This window comes from Vigna angularis, chromosome 4 (genome assembly GCF_016808095.1).
Source record: "Vigna angularis cultivar LongXiaoDou No.4 chromosome 4, ASM1680809v1, whole genome shotgun sequence".
Classification (NCBI taxonomy): Eukaryota; Viridiplantae; Streptophyta; class Magnoliopsida; order Fabales; family Fabaceae; genus Vigna; species Vigna angularis.
In genome coordinates this window covers 16,095,182-16,115,673 of record NC_068973.1, presented here as the reverse complement: position 1 = coordinate 16,115,673, position 20,492 = coordinate 16,095,182, and the positions used below count along the sequence as shown (strand labels likewise).

General features: G+C 31.5%; 1 protein-coding gene across 3 annotated transcripts; it reads left to right on the top strand.

Annotated features, from left to right (window-relative positions):
* Positions 1 to 233: 233 nt before the first annotated feature.
* Positions 234 to 6,848, top strand: LOC108331889 (dual specificity protein phosphatase PHS1). Of its 3 annotated transcripts, none has more exons than XR_001832452.2 (11): positions 234 to 479; positions 654 to 725; positions 789 to 922; positions 1,326 to 1,518; positions 1,953 to 2,129; positions 2,230 to 2,390; positions 2,839 to 3,928; positions 4,445 to 4,591; positions 4,692 to 4,919; positions 5,306 to 5,412; positions 5,979 to 6,118. XR_001832452.2 is itself a non-coding variant. In XM_017566888.2 (11 exons), the coding sequence occupies exons 1-11, from the start codon at positions 414 to 416 to the stop codon at positions 6,634 to 6,636; spliced, it is 2,778 nt and encodes a 925-aa protein (XP_017422377.1). In that variant the 5' UTR covers positions 234 to 413; the 3' UTR covers positions 6,637 to 6,848. The 3 variants fall into 3 exon arrangements, 2 of the variants coding, with proteins under 2 accessions (XP_017422377.1, XP_017422376.1); XM_017566888.2 differs by lacking the exon at positions 5,306 to 5,412 and adding an exon at positions 6,276 to 6,848 and having other exon boundaries at positions 663 to 725; positions 5,979 to 6,136; XM_017566887.2 differs by lacking the exon at positions 5,306 to 5,412 and adding an exon at positions 6,276 to 6,848 and having other exon boundaries at positions 5,979 to 6,136.
* The last annotated feature ends 13,644 nt before the right edge of the window (positions 6,849 to 20,492 follow it).

The following is a 20,492-nucleotide window of genomic DNA, read 5'->3' as shown; positions in this document are numbered from 1 at the left end:
GTTCAGTTTTTAAAAATGAAACTATAAAATAGTATAAAGTGGATCAGTTTTTTTAAGTATAATATAATATAGTTAACAGATAAGTTATTTTTCCCAACCCTACCAACTGTATTCGAGTACAAAATTTACAACACCCATTATGATTGGACGATGTTGTTTAAGTGGGAAGACTCAAAGTCTTATATAAGATTAAGAATCTTAAATCTAAGATCTCTCATGATATATCCACATGTTTTAATAAGTATTTTAGAACGTTGCTGAAGAAGTTTCTGTACTCATTACTCCACCAATTATTATAGATGTCCGTAACCTCTGTAGACACCACGATCACAGTTTTCCCTCCATTCTAGAAAAAAGCTGGAGCAGTTTTCTCACTCTTTCAGAAACCTAACTAATTTTTTATACCAAAGAAGATGGCAAAAGAGCAGCAAAAGCAGGATCCTGGGGCATTCACCAACTCTTTGCAAACCCAAAACCAGGTTTATACCCATTTTTCTCTTTTCACTTCCCGTTTACTTATATAAACCCAAATAGGAAACTGGTGTTAATATAGATCCTGTTTGCATAGATGCATTGAGTGTGTGAATTTTGAAACTTCATTCCTAGTCCTAACCCATGTAACGTGATGTTCTGAAATTTACGTGTGGGAGTAGGAATTGCAGGGTAAAGGTGAAGTGGAAAAGGAGGAGGCTGAGGCCCCTTTCACTCTCAGCGTCACCTATAAGGTATATTTTGCAATTGGGTTCTCTCTGCAATATAAAAGATTGAAACTTGTTTGGTGAATGCAGGTTTTGTACATGTTGGGAGACATCACAGCAGGGCCTGCGTCTATGTTCGCGCAATGGCTCCAATTAGTTCGTAAACGCACTTCCAATCATCGCACTTCTGGCTTCCCTCACCGTTCTTCCACCATGCCTTCTAGGTTCCCTTCTATTTCTTCTCTTCCAAATGCATTTGTACCATTTTTCATCATTGCCATTGAGCATGTATGTAATAGGATGATGCTAAGAGGATGTTTGGTTGGGAAAACATTTCTTTTTTTCTTTTTCAGAATAATTACAAAGAATGTTAAATTGATAACACTGTTTTTTACTCTTTAAAAAAATTACATAGGAAATAACCAACGAGTTTCAGATCTTATAAAGAAGTAAAAGTAGAAAATGTTTTTTCAAACTAACCACGCTTAAATTTTTTATTTTTATTTTATTTTTGTGCTTTTCTAGAAGGGAAGTAGTGAAGGGGGCGTGTTAGAGGAGTTTCCTTTTTGGTTATAAATTTAGTTTTTATCTGAAGTGGTGGCTAAGGATGATTTAATTTGTGTTCAGCCTGGGAGAATCTATTGAGGATGTGAAAAATGATCAGCAAACAGAATTTAGTTTGTGGGAGAGGCTTGGTAAAGCTGAAATGTTGGACATTGAATCGAGTTCATTTTCTTGGGACAGACTCTCTTCACTTCACCACACTGAACACACTAGCAGCAACGAACATTCTGAGGATGAAATGAACCGAGCTCTCGAGGTTTTTTTTTTTTTTTTCTATGAACTTGTTTACTGCACAAACTGTATAAGGGGCTTTTGAAGTTGTGTCAGTATGCAAATAGCCTTAATGTTTAAGTTCCAGAGACTTAGATATACAGATTAAAAAAATGTGATGTTTACTTGAACATGTTGATAATTATCGGCTTCCTTTTCAATCTTAATAAAGAACTATAGTTTCTTTATGATATATCTTCTGTCCAATATATTTTATGCTAGGTGCTTCCTTATAGCGGTGGTACGTACTCTATTCCATTAATTGATTTTTTTTTGGGGTCAAGTGTTTCCTGTGAGGGTTGACTTAAAAAAATCAATGTTATGTTGTAATAATTGTGTGTATTTTCATTTTTCTTTTGAAGAATACAAGCTTGCTTTCTCTAGTTGTGCCTCACTTTCTTCTCGGTTGTGTGCACATAGGTAACAGTAAATTCTGGAGGGGTAGTCTTCTTTGCCTTTTTCAACGGTCGTGAGAGTGGTGATGGTTGCTCAAAAGAAGAAACAGCGGTTATAAAGATATCGTCTTCAAGAATGGCAACACAATCCGAACGTCTCGGATATGAATTTGCCAAGTGGTTGGGAGTTCAAACTCCTCAGGTTATTCTTCTTTTATCTAATTCTCCTTCAGATTTACCGGCTTAAGAAATCAAATTATATTTCTGCCATATTCATCCATTACTTCTATTTGAAATACAAGGCTAGAGTCATCCACAATACAAGTTTAGAGTGGATACAAATAAAGGAAGCTACAGAAAAAGCAAGAGATGCAGCAAGTTCTGCAGGTGATGCAATTGTTGAACTGACATGCACAGAACTTCTGGAAGCACTTGATCTTAGCCGATGTCTCATGTTTATGAGGTATGATTGAAATCTAGTGTTAATATGATAAGGTTTTTACCCATGGCAGCAGGAGATTCCTTGCTTGCCCTGTTATATTTGTTTTCAAGAGTTGTTCATGATTGGGCCTGATGTGATAATTTCAAATACTCCCATGCAATGTTATCATCTTATGTCTGAGTTAATGCAACCATCCAATAAATGACATTTTCATATAAATTTCAATATTGTAATGACAGCTTTTGGTATTTAGCAAGAGATAATTAACTATTCTGTGTGTTTTCTTCTCTATGTGGTGGTGGGCAATTTAATGGAAGTTGGATTAGTATGAAAACAAAAGTTTTGTTATTACATTTATAAGTTAAATCAAATCCAGTGGTCCAAAATCACTTAGCTATTCCTTGCCCGCAAGATGTCTACTTTTTATCATTTATTCTAAAGATGACTATTTTTAATCATCTTATTGTAGTTATGTGCATGGTTCACCCTTGCTTGAAAGCTCTAGAACTTTTGAGTCACAGGAATGTGCAGAAAGAACAGCAGCAGCCCTTGGCAGAGTACTGATGTTGGATCTTGTCATCAGAAATGAAGATAGGCTCCCTTGCCGACAGCTTAGATGGCGTGGGAACTCTGCAAATTTGTTATTGACTGAAAAAGTAATCTCTGCAAATGTGGATATAATAGGAGAAACCTTTAATTCTGCAGTGAACCGATATGGACCAAGGGTGAGTAGGGCACTTCAAAAAGAGAAAAGGTCAACATCAGTTGATAGTAGAATGAATTCTCATAATTCTGGTTCGGTATCACAATACCCTGGTCTTTCTGGCATCAAATACACATCAATACCCACTCACATGAATATGAAAAGTCAAACATCAGGAGAATCAATGCTAACTGACTTTAACATTGTGGCAATTGATTCTGGCGTACCCCGTCGACCCCCTGCTGGAAAGCGTGCAGATGACCAAGTTAATTATCCTAAGTTGGTTGAGTTACTACTGAATAGCTCTGAGTTTTCTTCTAACCTATTACATGATATAACTGGAGGGAGATTAGGATGTCCTCCTCTAGAAGACACCAACACAACAACTGATGTTCACACAGATGATGTAGCAGCACTAGTTCATGAGTTCCGTAATGGTTTTCGTGCCGCTCTCATGGACATGCAGGGATTCCATATATTCCTACTCACACTTCATCAAAAACTTGATAATTTGTTAAGGTTATTTATGAATGCTGTAGGCAAAATATCATCAGGAGAGTCTGAAAAGGAGGATGCAGTGGTTCATGACTTACCTTCACCAGCTTTTACTGGCAGTTGTCTTTCCCCATCTATTAAGGAGAGATATTCTAATGATATTCATCAAGATTGTAGTGATTCAGAATCACAGAGAACTGCTCCAAGGGCATCATCATCTTCAGGCAGTAGAGATTGCTGTGACTCTGCCTCTCCTGCGTCACGAGAAGGTTGGCATGGAAAGCACCCTAAAGGAAGTGCGGAGTCACTTCGTTGTTTGCGCTTGACAACTAAGCTTCGTGATTTACATAAATTTGCCAAGGTTGGTCTCTAGGAAACGGGATCTTGTTTCATAAGTCATTGTTTTGGTTCTTTAATCCTGTCTCTTTTTTTCTGGATGGATCATAAATAATCAGCCATTGGCATATTGCTTGTTATGCAAAATAAATTTACATTAACAGTATTGAAGACCGACCAGGTGTAATCTTATTGTTTTCAGAATGAGAGCATGAAATTTAACAAATAGTATTTAGTTATTTTATTTTGGAAAACAAGTTACTCTGACCTTTGTTTTTGTTGCTATCTTATTTGAAGTAGTGTTGTTTGACATTGGTGAGGTCCTAAAAATGGGTGGTGCATTGAAAATGTTGCTTTCTTCCAAATAATTTGATTTTTGGTAGTTTCATTTCCCTATGGCATACACAATTAATCAAGTATCTTGAGGTGATCGAGGGAAAAAGATATAGAAGTATTGTAACTAGCTGTCAAAAAGACAAGTAAAACTGCATTTTATTATTTATTGTCTTTTATCATGTCTTATACTCTTCCTGATTTCCAGGTTGACTCAGAATCTAATAAAGAATTGGAACAATGGAATGAAATGCTAAAAAATGATGCAGTCAAGTTATGCTTGGAGAACAATTTTAACACAGGATTTTTCGAGGGTGGTGATAACAACACCGTTGTTGATGCATACGAACTGAAGGTATCTCAATTTAAAATAGTATTCAGAACTAATATGTTGGATTCATTTCACTTACGGAGGATACATGAATTAAGCAATTACTCACTCCATTGACCTTCAGGTCAGACTTGAGCATATCCTTGAGAGGATTGCACTGATATCTGAGGCTGCAAATACAGAGAGACCATCTGCTGTTACAAATAGTCTGTTCATTGGTGGAGCGCTGGCTGCAAGATCTACATACACCCTACAACACTTGGGAATTACACATATTTTATGTTTGTGTACAAATGAAATTGGCCAATCAGATTCTCAGTTTCCTGATCTATTCACATACAAAAATTTCTCTGTGAGTTGTACTAATGTCTATTTATTAGCATTATATAAGGTTTAGTTTGCGATAGAATCAATTTACTTCATGCCTAATGGGTCTGCATTTTTATAATCATGCATGCATTTTCATGCAGGATTAATCCAGTTTTTGTGTGGGATTCGAGCTTTTTTATTTGTTTCTTACTGTAATAACATCATGAGTTTCATATTACTATTTGATGTTCCATTCATTCAAAAGTCAAGATGCATGCTCATGAATGTTTTTCATTCCCAACACAATCTTACATGAGATATCTGTGTTTCAAGTGTAGACACGACACTTTTTATATTGTGCTAAAGCTTATTGTTTTTTGTCTTTAACTGGGCATCCTCACGTGAAAAATGAGATAACCCTCTGGCCAGGCGTGGTAGTTATGCAAACCCTCCTCAAATGCTTGATCTGTTGGATAGTGCTACTGGCAGCCCGTGGGATCCAGGATATATTATGACCAAACCAAATTTTCTCACAAGTTTGTCCTTAATTTTCTATAAAATATATCTTAAATTACGTCTTGAATTAATATTGTGATAAATATGTCCAGAATCATATTGTAATAAATCATGATCAAATTATTTAGGTGATAGACTATGTTATTTTTGAGTTCTGGTTTTCCCCATTGTGGCAGATTTTGTTGTCTTTGGGACTAATCTATTTTATAAATCAATGGCTGTATTTTTATAAAATTATCAAAGAAATAAAAATATTTCCTTTCTCTTTTCTGATAATATGATTCCATCTCTATTGATCTCTTGTTGTTTCTTACAGTTCCCTTTAGGAAGTTATTTGATTTCGTTGGTTTGACATTTTGATCTTTTCATTAGATAGAATATTTTCTAGTTAAGCTAGGCCTGCTTATTTTCTCGTTTAATCATGCACTTTATTTGCTATTAAATATGGTGTAATTTATGAATGTAACTGAGTATCTATAACTATTTTCTTTCCTTGATAGATCAAGGTATCTATGCATTTTTAACCGGGGTTTTCGATTCAGGAATAATTATTCATATTGTCTCTCTTCCTTCTCCCATTGAACAGGTGTGTGACGATGAAGATTCTAACATCAGCAGCATATTTGAAGAGGCTTGTGATTTTGTAGATTATGTTGAGAAAGCTGGTCAGAGTGTTTTAGTTCATTGCTTTGAGGGGAAAAGCAGAAGTGCCACTTTGGTCCTCGCTTACCTAATGCTTAGGAAGTAAGTAAGAATATAAAATGCAATTTTATTTAGGATAATTGGAACACTTGCAACTCTTAAGTTTCCTTGATAGTTAATATTATCACTCACTGCTACTAGTACTTAGGATAATTTAGGGACTAAAAAGCTTGTGTTGTAGGAAATTCACTTTGTTAGACGCATGGAATGCTCTAAAACGAGTTCATCGTCGATCTCAGCCCAACGATGGTTTTGCAAAGATCTTACTTGAGCTAGACCAGAAACTGCACGGCAAGGTTTCAATGGAGTGGCAGCAACGGAAACCAATGATGAAAATATGTCCCATCTGTGGCAAGAATGCTGGACTAAGTAGTAGTTCACTTAAACTCCATCTTCAGAAATCACACAAAAAGCTGTCATCAGGGAGTGTGGATAGTGCCATGACAATGGAGATCAAGAAGGCATTAACAGCTTTGAAGATTAGCCGTGGTGGGAGTGTTAGTCCCACACAAAGGCAGTCGCACTCAATGGTTGATACATAAATAGCTCTTACAAATATTACGTAACATTCATTCAAGATTTTATTTTCATGTTAGAAATTTTTTAGTAAGAGTGAGTGAAATAGTGGTTTGGAAATAGGATTAGTTTGGCTAGTGATTTCATGTAATTGGGTACTGTGGATTTTCTTTTTGTGTGATTCTTTTAGAGACCTTGTTTAAGCACCTTAAGAAGCCTAATGTTTTCATTTCTAATCAATCTATTTCCATATTGTGATTAATTTTATTTATCCTACTATTATAAAAAAATTTGTTAGCATATGAACAAATATATCATGACTTAGATAACCTATCATGACTTAAATAGAGTATATAAGTAAACATATCATGACTTAAATACTTATTATTAAAAAATAACATTTTAACTTTCTTAAACTTATTTATTTCACAAATATATCCTCAAATTTTATTATATCAACATGTACATTGAGCTTTAAATTGTTTCCATTGATCTTAAACTTTATTTTTTTAAAATAGACTTCTAAAACTTTAATTTTATTATAATTATTTTTAGAACAAGTAATTATTATATTAGTATTACTATTATTAGTTATTATTTTTATTATTATTTAACACAAAAATTATTAGAAAATTTAATTATAATAAAGTTAGAGATTTAGATTTCTATTTACTCAGAAAAAATCAATTATAAAAAAATTAATATTCAAAGTATATATATCTGTATATAGGATAAAATTTAAGAATTGATAAAAACAAATATTAGAGGATGTAAAGTAAAAATATTAATTAAAGTATGTAAAAAAAGTAAAAAAGAAAAGAAAACCTTTTTTTAAGTAACTTCTTAAATTTAAAATGAATATCAATTCCATTACAAAATTATTTAGACAATTTTCTTTTGGGATAAGAACAAAATTATTAAATTGCAGAAAACTAAGGATGCATACAACATTAATTGAGAGATAAAATAAGATTTATTTATAAAATTTATTACTTTTATTCTTTTCTGTACTTATTAATTTTTTCAAGTACTTATTTATTTTTTCAACATCTATTTTATTTATGTTTAGAAATTAAATTTATACACCATTGAAAGTACTCTTTTGGGAGGAGAAATATTTGTGAGGGGAGTTTTTGATTGAGTTGGAGGAATTACAAAAAAATCCACGCACGTAGATATCAGATAAAACCCGTGACGGATAGTTACTATCTACAAATATTTATTACTCGCGGATAACGAGTAGCAGATATTTTAATACCCGTTTCTAAACGGGTCGGATACATGTATTATACTATCCAACTCGCGGATACCCGTTACACGAAAAAAAAAATTAATTAATATTTTTTAAAATTAATTTTTTTATTACTCTTAAAAAAGGGGAAATTTTAATAATAATGACTTAGGATTCCTTTCAATTACCTTTTTTTGAAAGAAGAAAACAATAAAAGGGTTACATTACTTTTGAGCTAACCCTAATAGAGATATCAAACATATACATAGAATCCCATTAGAAAATTATCTCGGAGGACTCTTTTCTTCTTCCTCCTGGTTCAGCTCGCGTAGGGAGTAGGCTCTATTCCCTATTCCTCTCTCTATCTTGGTTCTGATTGGGGTTTTGTTCCAATTTGAGATTTGAAATTACTGTTTTATTTGTTTTCTGATTTTTGGGGTTTCTTTTGTACGTTTTGATTCGGGTTTTGAGAGTTTGTTTCTTGATTTCTTCCCTATTGATTGATGACGCAATTTTGGGGTTATGATTCGAATGAGTGTTTTGAGTTTTTTTGGATTTTAGTTCATTGATGCAGATTGGATTTTTGAAGACCCTGGTGGTTATCGCGGTTTTTAGATTTCTGTGATTGCATTTGTTTTCGGAATTTGGGTTTAGGGTTCCTATTTGCGTTCTCTTGGAAATTCTTTATCTCTCTGTTTCACACATTGATAGGTATTTGTGGGTTAATTTTGTGACAAAATTGAGACTTCATTTACTGGGTGTTTCTTCCTCATATCTTTTTTTTTTCAATGTTCAGTATTTGTTTTCTTTAACTTGTTTAAAAATTATATTGTGTCTTTTTATTTAATATGTAGCAAATATATTAAATTGTTCTCTTTAACTTGTAATTTAATTTAAACCTTATTTAAAAATTTACAAAAATATATTTTTTAAATATTTGTGAGTTGGGTATCCAACAAATATCCACGAGTAGAAAAAAATTCGCAGATTTTTTTTATGCGAATATCCCGCGGGTAACGGGTTGGATAGCGGGTACGATTTTTTACATGCGGGTAGACACTATCCGTGCCCGACCCGACCCATTGCCATCCCTAATCATGACTATGCCACTAATATGTTTCTTTGCATTCTAATATAAACATGTTCTCATGTTTCCCAAATATTTAAGTGATGTAGTTGCACCCGAAAATATTGGATGTCCCTTTAGAGAATAGAGAATGTGAAAATAAAAAAAAACTAATAAAAAACAATGTAAATAAATAAATAAGTAAAAACCAAAATCTTTCTATTCTTTTTTTAATTAACTTCTTAAATCTAAAATGAAAATTAATTAATTTTAAAATTTATAAAAGGCCTTTATTTTATTCCAAAAGTTAATTAGACACTTTATTGGAAAATAACATGCAAAAACAAAATTAAGGATGCTTACAAAATTAGCTGAGAGATAAAATAAATTTTATTTCACAATATCTTTCATTTTTATTTTATAAAGTGTTTTTTTTTATTTTCAACATTTTTTTAGAAATAAAATTTATATTCCATTGGCATTTGGGAGATTAGAAATATTGTTGGATTATCAAAAGAGTTTTTAATGGTACAACCTACTTCTATCAATGTACTGAAAAAATAAGTATGCTCTGACAAGTTGACTTTAACCAATGCTTCACATGACCAGATAGAGAAGACACAAGATTCATGGAAAAAGCTCATGTCTAACAGATATATTTTGAAAACCCTTTAAATAGAAGAAGATTCAAAGAAAGAATCAAGATAATAGCTTACACAAAGAATATCATACAAAAAGAAATATTGTCAAGAGAAAAGCACAAAAAAGCTAAAGATCAAAAAGAGAATATCTGAGAAGAGAAAAAGAAAAAAGTCGAGAAACACTCTCAAGCTTCATTGTAATATCAGCTTACTATTTGTAAGTAGAGAGAAAAACACCTAGCGAGTCTGTATATGTATTGTATTGAACATATATTCTCTTTGTGAGAGTAATCGTCTAACGACTTGTAAACAATCATATTGATTGCAAATTCTGAAGGGAATTCACACTTAATGTTTAACTCATGAGAGTAAAGGATTACTAGGCTACGTATCAAGGGATACTAGGATTGTCTAGTGGAAACCAGGAGTAGGTGAAACTCAAATAGTTAGGGTAACAAGTGTTATTCGTTGACTAGGGATACCAAGAGTGGTGAAAAATACTACGCAACCAAAAGTGGGTGAAACTCAACTAGGTAAGGTATCAAGGGATACCAAGAGTGGTGAGAATACTGAGTTGTAATCTTGTTGAAGACTATAGTATAACCCTATAAGATTATAAAAGAGTAGACATAGTTTAGTTGGAGTGAACTAGTATAAAAATATTTATGCAATTACTATTTTATTCTCTTTCAATGCTTCTCTTATAAAAACCTATAGTTGTATTTTCATTTCAAATACTTAAACTTACTATTTTATTCATTAAAAAGGAAGTTTTTGAGCGTTTAAACAACCTACACAAAATCTTTATACTCAACGAAAATACTATATCATATATGTTGCGAAAAAGTTTTTCAATAACATTATTCAATCTCTTTTATTGTTTCAAAGTACTTCATGATTTAAATGATTTTGATTTTGCTACTTCTATATTATTATTATTTAATCCAAACTTTGTTAGAAAATTTAATTATAATCACATTAGAATTTTATATCTCTATTTACGGAAAGAAAAAAAATCAATTAGAAAAAAAATTAAAATTCAAAGTAAATATCTATATATAGGTTAAAATTTAAGAATTAATAAAAATTAAAAATAAAAGGATTAACAAAAAGCTGTAAACAACAAAATATTTTTTATTCCTTTTTTTTATTTAACTTCTTAAATTTAAAATGAAAGTTAATTAATTTTAAAATTTAGAAATTTATTTCAGTACAAAAGTTGTTTAGACAATTTTTTATTGGAAGAATGCCAATAAAATAACACGTGGACAAAATTATGAATGTAGATAAAATTAAATATGCGTACAAAGTTATTTGAGAAATAAATTAGGATTTATTTTATAAGTTTTTTTTATGTTTTAGTGTATTTTTTTTATTTTTTCAATTTATTTTTAGAAATAAAATTTATACACCATTGACATTCATCTTGGAGGGATGAATAAGATTTGGTTGGATTACCAAGGGAAAATGTTTTCATTTCAAATCAATCTATTTCCATATTGTGATTAATTTTATTTATCCTACTATTATAAAAGAATTTGTTAGCATATGAACAAATATATCATGACTTAGGTAACCTATCATGACTTAAATAGAGTATATAAGTAAACATATCATGACTTAAATACTTATTATTAAAAAATAACATTTTAACTTTCTTAAACTTATTTATTTCACAAATATATCCTCAAATTTTATTATATCAACATGTACATTGAGCTTTAAATTGTTTCCATTGATCTTAAACTTTATTTTTTTAAAATAGACTTCTAAAACTTTAATTTTATTATAATTATTTTTAGAACAAGTAATTATTATATTAGTATTACTATTATTATTTATTATTTTTATTATTATTTAACACAAAAATTATTAGAAAATTTAATTATAATAAAGTTAGAGTTTTAGATTTCTATTTACTCAGAAAAAATAAATTATAAAAAAAATTAATATTCAAAGTATATATATATATATATATATATATATATGTATATAGGATAAAATTTAAGAATTGATAAAAACAAATATTAGAGGATGTAAAGTAAAAATATTAATTAAAGTATGTAAAAAAAATAAAAAAGAAAAGAAAACCTTTTTTATAAGTAAGTTTTAAATTTAAAATGAATATCAATTCCATTACAAAATTACTTAGACAATTTTCTTTTGGGATAAGAACAAAATTATTAAATTGCAGAAAACTAAGGATGCACACAACATTAATTGAGAGATAAAATAAGATTTATTTATAAAATTTATTATTTTTATTTTTTTCTATACTTATGTATTTTTTCAACATCTTTTTTATTTATGTTTAGAAATTAAATTTATACACCATTGAAAGTACTCTTTTGGGAGGACAAATATTTGTCAGGAGAGTTTTTATTGAGTTGGAAGTCATTATTATTAGGAATGACAAAATAATCTACACACGCGAATATATGAGGTAAAATCCGCGACAGATAGTTACTATCTGCAGATATTTATTACCCGCGGATAACGGGTAGCAGATATTTTAATACCTGCTTCTAAACAGGTCAGATGCATGTATTATACTATCCAACCCGCGGATACCCGTTACACGAAAAAAAAAATTAATTAATATTTTTAAAATTATTTTTTTTATTACTCTTAAAAAAGGGGAAATTTTAATAACAATAACTTAGGATTCCTTTCAATTACCTTTTTTTGAAAGAAGAAAACAAAAAAAGGGTTACATTACTTTTGAGCTAATCGTAATAGAGATATCAAACATATACATAGAATCCCATTAGAAAATTATCTCGGAGGACTATTTTTTTCTTCCTCCTTGTTCAGCTCGCGTAGGGAGTAGGCTCTATTCCCTATTCCTCTCTCTCTCTCTCTTGGTTCTGATTGGGGCTTTGTTCCAATTTGAGATTTGAAATTAGGGTTTTATTTGTTTTCTGATTTTTTGGGTTTCTTTTGTACGTTTTGATTCACGTTTTGAGAGTTTGTTTCTTGATTTCTTCCCTGTTGATTGATGACGCAATTTTGGGTATGATTTGAATGAGTGTTTTGAGTTTTTGAGGATTTTAGTTCATTGATGCAGATTGGATTTTTGAAGACCTTGGTGGTTATCGCGGTGTTTAGATTTCTGTGATTGTATTTGTTTTCGGAATTTGGGTTTAGGGTTCTTATTTGCGTTTTCTTGGAAATTCTTTATCTCTCTATTTCATACATTGATAGGTATTTGTGGGTTAATCTTGTGACAAAATTGAGACTTCAGTTACTGGGTGTTTCTTCCTCGTATCTTTTTTTTTTCAATGTTCAGTATTTGTTTTCTTTAACTTGTTTAAAAATTATATTGTGTCTTTTTAATATGTAGCAAATATATTAAATTGTTCTCTTTAACTTGTAATTTAATTTAAACCTTATTTAAAAATTCACAGAAATATATTTTTTAAATATTTGTGGGTTGAAAATGGGTATCCAACGAATATCCGCGGGTTGAAAAAAATTCGCGATTTTTTTTATGCGAATATCCAGCAGGTAACGAGTTGGGTAGCAGGTACGATTTTTTGCATGCGGGTCGGGTTGCGGGTAGACACTATCTGTGCCCGACTTGAGTCGTTGCCATCCCTAATCATGACTATGCCACTAATATGTTTCTTTGCATTCTAATATAAACATGTTCTCCTGTCCCCAGATATTTAAGTGATGTAGGTGCACCCCAAAATATTGGATGTTCCTCTAAAAATAGAGATTAGAGAATGTGAAAATAAAAAAAATTTAATAAAAAACAAAATTAGACACTTTTTTATTGGAAAATAACATGCAAAAACAAAATTAAGGATGCTTACAAAATTATGTGAGAGATAAAATAAATTTTATTTCACAATATCTTTCAGTTTTATTTTATAAAGTGTTTTTTTTTTATTTTCAACATTTTTTTAGAAATAAAATTTATATTTCATTGACATTTGGGAGATTAAAAATATTGCTGGATTATCAAAAGAGTTTTTAATGGTGTATGAAGACATAGTATCTCTGCTACAAAATCTTTCCTTGTAAAACTTGTTAGCATAAAGATGAAGAGCAGAAATTTTAATGATGTCTCAAGTGCTCTTGTTACAAGAAGATCTTCATGAGACTTGTTTTATGTTAGAAATTTTGTAATTTATTAAATTTATGTATACGCGATGTGATTTATTTTTGATTTTATGTATTGTTTGCCTTATGTTGCGTTAAAATTTATTTTGAATCAGAAAACCTCCTTTTATAGTCAAGATAATCGATTATCAATTTATAATAATTGATTATCAGTAATCAATTATGACTTGCCATAATTGATTATTACGAGTAATTATGAGAATTTTTAAGTAATTTTTTTACCGTTGTGCATTCATTAAATGTATAATCAATTACCGTAATTGGATAATTGATTATCACACGTTAATTAGTTGGCAAAGGTATCTTTGAGTGAGATATCTATATATTAGATTGGGACTATCATTCTAAAATATAAAATACGAAATAAGTGTATTTCAGAAAATCTTATATACAGGTTGCGGTGATAAGTGTTCTAGGATTTGCTGAATCCTTGTGTTGTGGCTTTGAGAACTTGGCGTGTTTGCATAGAGCGAGAACTTTCACAGAGAATGTGATTAAGTGTTGTTGCTATTGGCATAGAGATGTAAGCAATTCTTTAATTTTCAACTGAATGAAAAACACACAGGATCTTGAATTTTCATGATGCTCACTATTCTCACATACATAGTAGAAGAGAACTTATCTGGATCCATTGTATAGATCTTTCCTGTCAATTGTTCTCCCTTCTCTTACTCCTCTTTGATGTTTTCTTGATGATATAGAAACTGCCAAGAATGTTTTTCTCTGTCAAAGTCACGGTTTCTTTTTCTTTCTTGAGAACGTTACTTTTTCTCTTTCACTTTTCAGAAACTTGACTTGTCAATAGTAATAAAACATTTTCACTCTTTTATGATATTTAACTAGCTTTAATAAAATACCAAAATGCCCTTTATTGAAGTGAGAAGAAAGGGACTAAATTTAATAACTCTAAAATAATCCCTATAACTTTAATACCTTATATTCTAATAATCATCACATTAGAATATTCACATCAAAGTTATACTTTAAATGCTTAATTGCTTACTTGGTCCCTATATTTAGAGGGTTTTTTTTTGTTTAGTACCCGCTTTTAAAAGTGCCTCTATTTTGTCTTTAAGTGGTATAAATTGTATCAATCACGTCCCTTCCGTTAAAATGGCAGAAAAAGAGTTAACTCCATAGTGACGTGGAGTACTTTTTTTTCTCTTTCCTCTACTTTTCCTGGTATGCCCCTAACTTTTTTTCTCTCTTCTTTATCTTTATGACCTACTTTTTTTCTCTTTCCTATTGAAAACTCACCACCTCTTCCACAATTATTTCCTCTCCCTCCGATTTTATCATCACTGAACTACTCCCCACTCCCATACTCATGTGAATGCTCCCCAACCTTATAACCCACGAAGCACACCCACCCCTCAAGGACTTCCTCACCAAGAACCCAACATGCCCACTCTCAGTTTTCTCTCAATCTTGGACCTGTATGTCTAAGATATATCTGAATTGAAAAAGAAAAATAGAAGTTTAAGTCGCGGGGAAAATTCAAGATCTTTGAACCGAAATAAGTTCCCAAAGAAGACTATAAAACCCTATGAAAAGAAAGAGTATATAACCAAAATATTTCAACGTTGAACCAATAAATATTTCATTAGAATTGAACCACCATCAATATATTTATATGAACCTGATATTCTCATAAAATATTATATTGTTTATGTATAACAAAAAACAAATTTCTCTTATTGATCAAAATTGATCTTGAGTTGAGGGCATCTCATAATACCAATTTCGTCTTAAAGCACACTCCCTAAAAATTTTCACAAGAACAAAAATCATGACAATGTCAGGTTTTATTAAAATCTCCACCAAAACAGGAAAAAAAATATCAACGATTTGGAGTATTTGGATTATAATTAGAAAAGTTTTAAATTACATTATAGTTTAGATAAAAGTAACCTCTTTTGCCATGATACGGAGAAAGATTAGATTCACACAGAGAATTAAGGAAAAACAAAGTGAAGAAAGAGAGATAACGATTCATTTTGACTTTATAAAAAAAAATCATTGATGTAGTATTTTGAGTTTTGAAAGTAAATGTTATTTTTAATATTTAATTATAATTTTAAAAAAATTAAAGTGAAAGTTCTTAAGGTGAATTGTATATGTAAATGGTGAAAATGATGTAGTGATGTGAGTAGGGTGAATTATGAAGGAGACACTGAAGATTTGTATGTAGTGGTACCTGCGGTCACCAACCAACCCACACGCCGACAAAGCTCCCTCTCTTGATCTCATGGCCAAGCATTAGAGAGGGATGTGAGAGTCTCATTGGTGAATGAAAGAGAAAGAAAATGGTGTAAAGGGAGGTGGTGTAGGTTTCTAAGGTCTTGGGGAAAGGAAAGAATTGTGGAAGAGGGTGGTGAGTTCAGTAAAGAGAGAGAAAAAAAAGTAAGTCATAAAGATATACAAGAGAGAAAAAGTTGAAACAGAGGAGAGACAATAAAAGTATTGATTTCATAGTCATGTCACCACGGACTTAACTCCGTTTATGCCAATTTAACGGAAGGGACATGATTGATACAATTTATATAACTTTGGAACAAAATAAAGACTTTTAAAAGCAGGTACTAAACCAAAAAAAAACCTCTGAACGTAGGGACCAAGTAAGCATTTAAGCCTACTTTAAATTACATGAACCAATTCTTAAATTAAATTTAACATTCTCCCACTTGGTTCATGTGATGACTTGAAGATCTAAAACTAAACTTTAAGTGTGCACCATTCATTAGAATTATCAAGTCATCATCCTTATATGAATTGAAATGATTGGATCATGGCGGACAAAAGTCATGAACGACAAGATTCCTTCCATGTATCACATAATCAAACCAACTCAACATAACTTTAATCAATCTTATAACTTTCATGTCCCTAAAATAGATATAACATGTTACCACAATCAATAATACATGTCTATAACTTAATGTGGATAACAATATAATAAAGAGAAATGTAACATTAATTGAATTCACAAGTGTCATGACAATACAAGCATATAACTATACATATCCATATAGATAGATAACATCATCATGTTAATATTGACTTATCCATAATGTCCATACTTTCAACATGGCCAATAAAAGTTTTGGGCGGTAGTCCTTTAGTTAACTGATTTGCTATCATCAAATTAGTAACAATATGCTCAATCAACACTCTATGTTTCTGCACTTCTTCTTTGACCGACAAGTACTTCAAATCCCTGTGTTTAGCACTCTTGAGTACTTATCGTTTTCAGAGAAGAAGATGGCTGCGAAATTATCACAATAAATTCTTATTGGCCTAGCAATACTATCAATAATGTCAACCTCGATACAAAGTTACGCAACCACAAATCATGAATCATGGCCTCAAAGCATGCCACGAATTCAGCCTCCATGGTGGAAGTAGCAATGACTGATCGTTTTGTACTTTTCCAAGAAATTGATCCTCCAACTAATAGCCCAAATGTGGATTTTCTTGAATCAACTCATCTAGCATAGTCTGAATCCAAGTAGTCAATCACCTCAAGATGATTTGACCTTCTATGGGTGAGCATGTATTCTTTGATACCTTGTAAGTACCTAAGAACTTTCTTTGCAACTTTCCAATGATCCATTCCGGGATTACTTTGATATCGGCCTAACATTCCAACAACAAAACTGATATCTGGCCAAGTACAAGTTTGAGCATACATCAAACTCCTAACCATTGACGCGTAAGGAATGGACTCCATGGCCTTTAATTCCAAATCATTCTTGGGACATTGCATTTGACTAAACTTATCCCCCTTTTGAATTGGAACTACTCTAGGAGAGCATTTTTCCATTATGAATCTCTCTAACACTTTGTTAATATAGCCTTTTTAAGACCAACTTAACAATCCTTGTGATCTATCACAGAATATTTCTATTCCTATCACATAAGATGCCTCATTCATATATTTCATTTCGAAGTTTCTAGAGAGAAACTTTTTTACATCATGTAACATACCAATATCATTAACAACAAGAAGAATGTCGTCAACATATAGAACTAATATAACAAACTTACTCCCGTTGATCTTTATATATATACATCGGTCAACAGTGTTCCTACAAAACCATATGAAGTTATGGTATCATTAAATTTTAGATACCATTGTCGGGAAGCTTGTTTATGTCCATATATTGATTTCTTCTATTTACACACCAAATTTTCTTTTCCTGTTATTGTGAAACCTTCTGGTTTGTTCATATAAACTTCCTCTTTTAAGTCACCATTCAGGAAAGCGGTCTTTACATCCATTTGGTAAAGCTCTAAATCATAATGAGCCACCAAAGCCAAAACAATTCTCAAAGAGTCCTTCTTAGAAACAAGAGAGAAGGTCTCTTTGTAGTCAATGTCATCCTTTTGAGTGAAACCTTTGGCGACTAATCTAGCTTTTTACCTTTCAATATTGCCTTTTGAGTCATGTTTAGTCTTAAAGACCCATTTACAACCAACTCTTTTTAAACCCTTAGGAAATTCAACTAGATCCCATACTTTATTGTCATCCATTGATTTCAATTCTTCTTTCATAGCAATCAACCAATTCTCTGAACTATTACTTTCTATGGCTTGTCTGAAAGAGACTGGATCCTCATCAATGCTTAAGTCACATTCATGTTCAAAAGAGTAAACCACATAATTATTCGAAATAGCAGGTCTTTTCTGCCTTACAGACCTTCTTAATGCTGCTTCTTGTGGTTCTTCTATCAATTGCTCATTTATGACTTTGTCATTTGTGACTTGCTCATTTTCAATTGGCTCAACATTTATATGTTCATTTTGTGGGATTGGAACATTAACTTGTTTTCTCTACTTGTTGTGTGACTATGATACAAGAGGGATAACAACTTTAGAAGAGACATTAGGTGTAGAAACACTATCAGTATGCTCTTGAATTTTCACTATTCGTGATTCCTCACTCCCACTAAATTGTCCATTTTCAATGAATCGAGCATTTCTAGACTCAACTATTATTGTACTATGGTTAAGGCAATAAAATCTATATTCCTTTGATTTTTCAGGATAACCGATGAAGTAGCATCAAGCTTCTTTTCATGTGGATTGTATAACCTTACCTCTGTCGGACAACCCCAAACATGAAGATGTCTTAAACTGGGTTTCCTTCCAGTCTATAGTTCATAAGGAATTTTAGAAACTGCTTTGCTAGGAACCCTATTAAGAAGATATAATCACTCTTTAATGAATACATCCACAAAGATAAAGGAATATTACTATGACTTAACATACTCCTAACCATATCCATAAGAGTGCGATTCCGCCTTTCTACTACACCATTTTGTTGTGGTGTATTGGGCATTGTATATTGTGCACATATACCCCGACAAATGGACCTGAACATTTTCCACTCTCATTAGTTTTACCATAATATTCACCACCTCTATCATATCTCACCACTTTTACTTTTCTATCTAATTGTCTTTCCTCCTCATTTATGAAAACCTCAAGGACGTTCACTGATTGAGATTTTTCATGTAATAGATATATATAACAATAACGTGAGAAGTCATTAATAAAGGAGATAAAATATTTTTCACCATCCCAAGATTTAATGTCAAAAGGACCACAAATATTAGTGTGTATTAACTTAAGAAGTTGACTGCTTCTCGTGGCGAGATATTTTGATATGTGTTTTGTTTGTTTACCCTTAATACAATCAATACATACATCTCAGTCATCAAAATCCAATTGAGGTAAAAATTCATTTTTCACTAACCTCAACATCCTTTCTTTGGATATGTGACCCAATCTTTTATGTCATAAGAAAGCAGAACATTCATTTCCTGCACTACATTTTCTATCAACAACATGTTCAACATTAAATAGGGATTCAGAAAAATTAACATCAAGATTTAAACGATATAAATCATCTAATAATGTACTAGAACCATAATAATACGAAAGTGTATGCAAATGAAAATTACCATTTTCAATCCTAAATTTCAAACCTAAATAATCCAACTTTGCAACAAAAATTAAATTCCTAGCACAGCAAAGAACATAGAGACACTTTTCAAGATTCAGACAATAACCAGTGTCTAAAATCAATCTGTAAGTCCCAATTCCTTCTATATGTGCCTTCATTCTGTTCCCCATATATAAATACTTTCCAGTTCCTTTTATGGGCTGGATTGAAAGGAATCTCTGCATAATATTAGAAACATGAGTGGTAGCTCTAGAATCCAACCACTAGGTATTATTAGGCACTTCAATTATATTTGCTTCAAACCTTACAGAAACATAAAAAGTACCTTTCTTTTCAAACCAAGATTTTCTTTTCGGACAATCTTTCTTGAAGTGACCCACTTTCTTGCAAAAGAAACATTTCTGGTCCTTCTTGATAATTCCCTTATTCACTTTCATTGGGGGCTTTGTCCTTCTTGTTCTTCTTTCCTGATTTGGCTTTACTAAAGCTAGCACCTTCATGAGTGGTGAGATAGATAGAATAATCTTTCATTTTCTTCAATCTCCCTTCCTCTTGTACCAATATGGCATTGATTTCTTGAAAGTTTCATTTATCCTTAAGAGTGTTATAGTTTACTTGGCACTGGCCAAATTCAGGAGGAAGAAAATTCATGATAAACTGAACTAGAAAATACTCATTCACCTTCATTCTCATTGACTTCAATCTTGTTGCTATATTAGCCATTCTAGTTACATGGTCATGTATGGGCTGTGACCAGTCAAACTTTTTGGTAGTCAGCACACTCATAAGAGTTCCCACAATACACTTGTCAGTTATGTCTGATTGTGAGTACTCCTTGATCATTTCCA

Coding starts and splice junctions, on each gene's coding strand:
- LOC108331889 (XM_017566887.2), top strand. CDS start 414: ATGGCAAAAGAGCAGCAAAAGCAGGATCCTGGGGCATTCACCAACTCT. Junction 2,391..2,838: donor CGATGTCTCATGTTTATGAG/GTATGATTGAAA, acceptor ATCTTATTGTAG/TTATGTGCATGGTTCACCCT. Junction 6,137..6,275: donor GCTTACCTAATGCTTAGGAA/GTAAGTAAGAAT, acceptor CTTGTGTTGTAG/GAAATTCACTTTGTTAGACG.